This window comes from Nestor notabilis, unplaced genomic scaffold (genome assembly GCF_000696875.1).
Source record: "Nestor notabilis isolate BGI_N333 unplaced genomic scaffold, ASM69687v1 scaffold20740, whole genome shotgun sequence".
In the NCBI taxonomy this organism is placed as follows: Eukaryota; Metazoa; Chordata; class Aves; order Psittaciformes; family Psittacidae; genus Nestor; species Nestor notabilis.
In genome coordinates this window covers 20,246-26,704 of record NW_009912722.1, presented here as the reverse complement: position 1 = coordinate 26,704, position 6,459 = coordinate 20,246, and the positions used below count along the sequence as shown (strand labels likewise).

Below are 6,459 nucleotides of genomic sequence, written 5' to 3'. Positions count from 1 at the left end.
CCCAAAGTGATGGGGTGGGCAAAGCCCCCCGCTCACACTGAGGGGTCCCCCCAGGCCTGGGGGGATGAGCCCCACACCAGAGGGACCCTCGGCTAGAGGGAGGAACCTGCTTTGGAGGAACAGACCCCTCCAGGCTGGAAATGAGAGTCCAGAGCCAGAGGGATGAGCCCCTCAGTGGGGTGGGGGCACCGCAGAGCACAGTCACTGCCACCACCAGGGCTTGGATATCCCCGGTGCCCAAAACCTTGAGCCGTGAGGGTTCGTGCAGCGGTGTGGGTGCTGCTGTAACTGCTCCGTTTGAGGAACAACAAACCCTGCCGGTTTTAACTCACATCCCTTAAACAGCGGTGGGTGGTCATCCCCTCACTGCAAAGCACCATCCTTTTGCCACAGGGGTCTGGGTCTGCACCCCCAGTGCTACCTCTTGTCTGTCCTGTACCCCTGCAGGCTCTGAGGCAGGGCACTGGGGTGCAGAGCAGGGGTGACTGCGCCCTGTTGATTATTGATGTCCCCCAGGCCTCTCGACGCAGCCCATCTGGCGCAAGCTGTGGGATGATGTGATGAAAACCAGGCCGCCCAACTCGGAGGTGAGGAAACGCTGCTGGTGGGAAAAGGGGCACAACGCAGACACCCCATTTCTAAGCCTGATTGTGCTGCTGGCTGCCTACAAGCTGGTAGTTTGTTTATAAGCATTCGTAGAACTCCAGGCCAAGGGATGACCGACCCTGCTAGCGCAATCATTTTGGGAAACGGGGCTCATAAAAGGAACTGTAGTGTACAACCATGTCCATCATCTCACAACAGCGAGTTTGCCCAAAGAATAAATCCTGTCTTCAGAGACGTAATTCTTAGGGAAACTGGGGATAAAAACAGTATCTGATATCATGCTTACACCTACACTGGCAAAAACTGTGCTGATGTCTCAGAAAGCACTAGAGAAATACTTAGTGAAGACTTAAGTTTGGGAGAATGGCTTTGCATAGGTAAACTGAGGCAGCTCCACTGATTTAAGCAGCTTAATTGCCACCTGTAAATTGATGGTTGTGAATAAAATTCCTGATGAGGTGGTTTTTGATAGGCAAAACCAATGGCTGAGCTTCAAACCAGAGGCAGGGTAAAGAGAGAGCAATGGGAGTAACTTGTTTTTTCAACAGGTATGCTTAGGAAGAATGTTGAGAACTAAGAAGGTGGTCTCAGTTGTGCTAGCAGTAGGGTTTTCTGGACACCACATTTACCACGTAAGCAGACAGCAACAATTTAACCTAAAAAGAGTGAGAAAAAACATGGCTTTGTTAATGTGTCCCTGTTGTTTAATTGCAGAATATAACCTGTTGGAGGAAGAAGTTCCTTGAAACATTCTTCTCGAATGTTCTTCACGGTGTCCTGGATGTCTCCTCTGACTGGCGTCTCCACCACCATCACTTCTCGCCGCTGCTCCACAGCTCCCCACACGTTTCCCAGCTTACCCTCTGCAACATGCTGCAGGGTGCAGTGGAGCTCAGTGCTGAGCGCAACCAGAAGGTGCTTGAAAACCTGGCTGGCTCCCTGCAGATCCTGAAGTTCCAGCACCTCCTCTCCTCTGACCAGTCCATCAGGCGTTCACTGGTTTTACTTCTTCACCGGCTGATTCACCATGGCTCTGTCAGCCAAGTGTCCATGTATTCCTGGCCTGTTCCTGACACAGTTCTTCTCGTTCTCATTTTGAGCATGAGTGCTGGGTTCTGGCGCTCAGGCAATGCCCTCACGTATCACAGCAGCCCATGTGGCCTTTGCAGAGAGGAGGACAAAGCCCAAAGCCAGGAGTTGGCACAAGAACAAGCAGAGAGGGGTTGCTATGAGAGGGAGCGGAGCAGTGATGAGATCCAGAAGGGATTACCCAGGGCCCCCAAGGAGGCTGACATGGAGGTGAATGGATGTGGGGCTGACGCTCATCTGAACTCTGTTCTCTCTGGACAGAGAAGTTCTCCTCTGCGAAACCAAGTGTGTGAGGAGGCAAGCAGCAAGGTGCCCTGTGACCACACCAGCGTTCAGGGAGGATCTTCTTGTTGTGTCTCAGACCAGCTGTCCTGTCACCGTGTTCTTCGAAAGACACACAGACGACTAAAATCTGCCATGGGGAAGAAACGTCGCTGCCTCAGACGGAGCAGGGGACCACATGCTGACCAAGACGACCTGTATGATTTTGTTTTTACTGTTGCTAGAGAGGATAATTCAGGGTTACTCAATAAAAACAGTGCCACAGAGGGAGGAAACACCGAGAACTGGACTAGTTCCTCCCCAGGATCTCCGTGCACTGGCCATGCTGGCTGTAAGAAAAGAGGATCTGCTGGGATCTTTTCTCTGAAAGCTGCTCAGCGCTTCCGAAGCGTGTCCACACTGGAATTGTTCTCCATTCCTTTGACTGGGGAGACATGTCGGACTCTGAGTAACCTGCTGAGCTCCTGGGTGTCTTTAGAAAACTTGGTTCTGTCTTATAACGGTTAGTGGTGTGAACAGGCTTCTTCCTTCCAGCCTTGCTCTAATGATCTGATGTACTGCTCGGGTTTACCTGGATTTTATTATTACTGGATTTGCATTGTAAGAATATTGGTACCTGATCTTAAGAATGGCATTGGTAGAGATGTTTAATGAATGTGAGGACTTGCTTGAGGGAGAGAATGGGGCCCTTCTGCCCCAGAACAGTCCCTGGCCTTGTGCTTAAAGTCCATCTAGAGAGGGCAAGTGTGGATAAAGCAGTCTGTGAGTTTAGCCTTTGAACTTGGGTTGTTTGGCCATTGGTGCAGCTCCAGCTGCGGGTGCACTGGTGCCTGCATAGGCACATCTAACACCTTTCTGTACAAATGCTGTTCCAGGCCTGGGTGCTAACATCTCCTGCATCCTCTCGGCACTCCGGGCCCTGTCCCGCCACTCAGACTGCCACCTCCGCGTGCTGCGCGTGAGCGACGTCTTCTCCCACATGCCTTGCATGGAACTTGTTCGGTGCATCCTGAGTGCCTTTCCCCAGCTCCACACGCTCTCAGTCAGCTTCGACCTCAAAAACCAGCTGGAAGGGAACAGGCCAGAGGGAAATCCAAGCTGCAGTGAGGTAGAAATCCCAGGTAGGAATCAAAGTTCTGAGTGGTGACGAGGATGTGTCAGGCAAAGACAGCCATAAAGCTTGGCACATAGATTCGAACTCTACACTTACAGTGATGTGTAATTTAGCAATTACAGCCTCACCTTTCTGATTTAGATGGTGTTGCAGTTTGTCATTTCCAGTCTGTGATGAGCTCTCTGAAGCCTGAGTGCTGGACAAAGCATTTTGTTGCTGTAGGCCAACCTGCTGCAACAGCAGCTTTGAACAGGGCCAGTCATAAGCTGCTAGCAGTGACTGTCCTCACAGCCCATGGGGAGTGTGTCCCACCAGATCTGTGAGCTGGTTGGGAGCTTCTGGTTTGTCCATCCTATTGACTGTGAGGCTCTAAGCCTTAGACAGACCCTTCAGCAGAGGGAAAGCATCTCTTGATCATCACAATACATGGCAAAGCATGGCACAAGCCTCTGGATGCAGCCTGGGAGCTATACTGGCGTATTCTCAGCAGAGGTCTCCCATCATCCTCATTAGCTCTGGATTGACCAGAAAAACAGTAAGCAAAGCCTAAGCAAGTACAGAGTGGGGTGAGGGAAGAGCTGTGCTCTGGGAAGTCACTGACTGGTTTGTGGATGAAAGGTGGCCTCTTCTCAAGCAGTTTTACTGCCAGAACACAGTAGAAATTGGTGGCCCTGTGGTGTGGTAGGAGTCCTGAAATGAGCTTGAAGTGATCTACGTTACCATGGATCTGAGTTGCCATCCAGCTCTGTGGGGCCAGGCGCATTGCACAGGCACTTTCTGCCAACCTAAATGATAGCTGTGTCAGGCATACAGATTCCTTGCTTGCTGTAGGACTTAGCTATGTTGAAGACAGGCACTCCAGGCCAAGCTCTTTCATTGTTGTTTGGTTTTCTTCCCTTAGCGAGCTGCCTGGAGCAGCTGGAGATCCGATTCCCCAGGGAACCTCTGCACACCGTGTTCCTGCTGCCAGTGCTCAAGGCATCAAAGTCCCTCCAGCAGTTGTCCCTTGACAGTGCTACGCTGCCCTCTTCTCAGGAGCTTGGGCTCCTTTTGGAGGCTCTCAAAGGTACTCTGCTCACGTGCATCACTGTGACACACAGAGTAGCTTCCTTGCTGGGATCTTCCATCCTTTAGCATGAAGCCAGCTTAGGTGGGTCAATTTCTTCAGTGAGGAGTCCTTGAAGTCTCCCAAGAAAAGGAAATGGGCATCAGCCATTCCACCTTCTGTGCTGAGCATGTGAATGATCCTGCACAGCAGGATGGTTCCTTTTGAGTTCCCCACAATCCAGCACAAATTATTCACAGTCCAACTCAGTTTCTAGGCATTAGCCAATAGTTGGGTCAGGGTCTTTTTATCCCAAGGATGCACAGTACTTTACCCGAGAACTTGTTTTGCTTTTAGAATGTAATCCAAATTTGAAGAAACTGAGCTTTCATGACGTGAACCTGGCTGAGCACCAGAAAGAAGTTCTGCTTTTGCTTCAGGATCCCATCCTGCAAGGTACAGGAAACTCTTGGGTGCTGTTGCTTGGAAGGATGCTGCAGGTGCCTGCTTTGGGCTGGCTGGTGTTGAAGAGGTGATCTTTATATGTGTAAAGTTTAGCCAAATGTCACTGTCCCTGGAGCAGATCTGTAGCTGTTGGCAGAGTGGGAACACATCTAGTTCTTTGTGCCAGCAGGACAGAGAGGAGCAGCTGCAAAGCTGGCATGTGCTGCAGAGAAGAATCTGTAGTCTTGGCTATAAAACAAAGATTATTAACCTGCAGAGCATATCCGCCTTTAACTGGGTCGGCTGGCAAAGCCATTCCCTGGGTGTGATCTCTGCTCTCTTCCTGTGCTGTTGTGCACAATCCACTGCAGGGGAAGCTTTGTTCTTGCATACAGATTAGGGGTTGGAGCTGTCTGCAGGATGTAATTATGGAATAATGAAGCACACAGGGAGTACTAACATGTACTGTCAATCAACTTCTTCCCTAGAAATCACATTTTCCTTCTGCCGGCTGTTTGAAAGCTCTACTACTGAGTTCTTGTCAGAAATAATTAATACAGTGAAAAGAAATTCAGCTTTGAAGAGTCTCAGACTGCCTGGGAATCGCCTTGGTGAGTACTGTGAGCCTTGCTATGGGGCCTTGACCTTAGGCTAGCCCTCAGAGGTAACTTCAGGGTTGGAGTTCACCCTCGCTAGCTGCTGACCTCAGTGCTGAACTGAACACATGCATGAACAGAGTGGATTTAGTTCACAAGATAAGAAGCACCGAGTTCATTTTTGAAGGCAGAATTTCAGTTGTGTTCAGCAATGTACCAAGAGCCCAGGTGCTGTGTGGGCACTGCGGTTGCTTTTCTCTGTATCAAAAGCAAGTATCAGCAGGACTCCAGCTTTGTCTGGACTCTCATCTGCTTCAGACTCTAGCAGGAACAAATTCAGCAGCAGATGCACCTCTGAAAGAGAGGCAGTGCAGGTTATGCCCACGTTTGGGCATTTTGTGCCTTAAAAGCTGCTGGCAGCCACTAGAGGGATGGGAACAAGTAGAGGAAGGATTTGTGCCAAGGAAGTAGAAGTGAATTTACAGAAATGATAGGCTTTTGAGATCACGGGCCAGCTAGAAAGATTGTGAGAAGTGAATTTTGTGTAAACCTAGAATACTGATTTCTGTTCTTTTAATGACATGAACAAGGAAAACCCAGGATCACCCAAAATATACTTAATTTTTAAGATCTGGGTTTAACCCTGTAATTTTGGCCATTTTTTAAAACAAAGCTGCATATTGACTCCTCAGACAAACCCAGGATTTTTCTAGTGAAACATACTGCCCTATGAGCAAATGTTTCCATTGCCTTGAAGACTGCTCTGGGGGGGAGAACTCACTTTAGGCCACTGAAGGGGACAAACTGAGGATGCAGAGATGAGCCATGTGTGCACATGCTTACACCTTCTTTCTGCACTCTTATCCCAGCCCTGCAGCCATTTAAATGTTTAAATGTTTGCATCTAACACCCCCATTTCTGCCCTCTTAGGGAATCACAGGCTGGTTGCCCTTGCAGACATTTTCTCTGAAGATTCCTCCTCTTCTCTTCGCCAGCTGGATGTCAGGTATTCTGCTGCTCTAGCATTGAATTTCTTGTTTCAGGAGGGCCAGAGCTGAACTGGGCTCAGAGAGCAGAATAGGTTTGTACCTTCCTCATTGGAACACGTGCCCAAGAAAAGCTTAGAGAATGCTGCAGTAGGCACATACAACCTCCGGAATCTCCAGCATCTTTGAGACATCTCATTGTCACTTGTATAAATGAGTCAAAAACTCCATCTTAAAAGCAGTACTGGTTTGCTGCTCCCTTAGGAGGCTGCTGCAAGCACTTCCCGCATCCCTGTG

General features: G+C 49.5%; 1 protein-coding gene across 1 annotated transcript in view; it reads left to right on the top strand.

The window, feature by feature from the left end:
• Positions 1 to 516: 516 nt before the first annotated feature.
• LRRC41 (leucine rich repeat containing 41) overlaps positions 517 to 6,459 on the top strand; it is a gene marked incomplete at its 5' end in the record, with an annotated part of 6,879 nt that continues 936 nt past the window's right edge. Inside the window, 7 exons of the mRNA XM_010021028.1 lie at positions 517 to 587; positions 1,321 to 2,479; positions 2,853 to 3,120; positions 3,997 to 4,157; positions 4,494 to 4,592; positions 5,069 to 5,191; positions 6,107 to 6,182. Coding sequence (XP_010019330.1) covers positions 517 to 587; positions 1,321 to 2,479; positions 2,853 to 3,120; positions 3,997 to 4,157; positions 4,494 to 4,592; positions 5,069 to 5,191; positions 6,107 to 6,182 — 1,957 coding nt within the window. The remainder of the gene's footprint in view (positions 588 to 1,320; positions 2,480 to 2,852; positions 3,121 to 3,996; positions 4,158 to 4,493; positions 4,593 to 5,068; positions 5,192 to 6,106; positions 6,183 to 6,459) is intronic.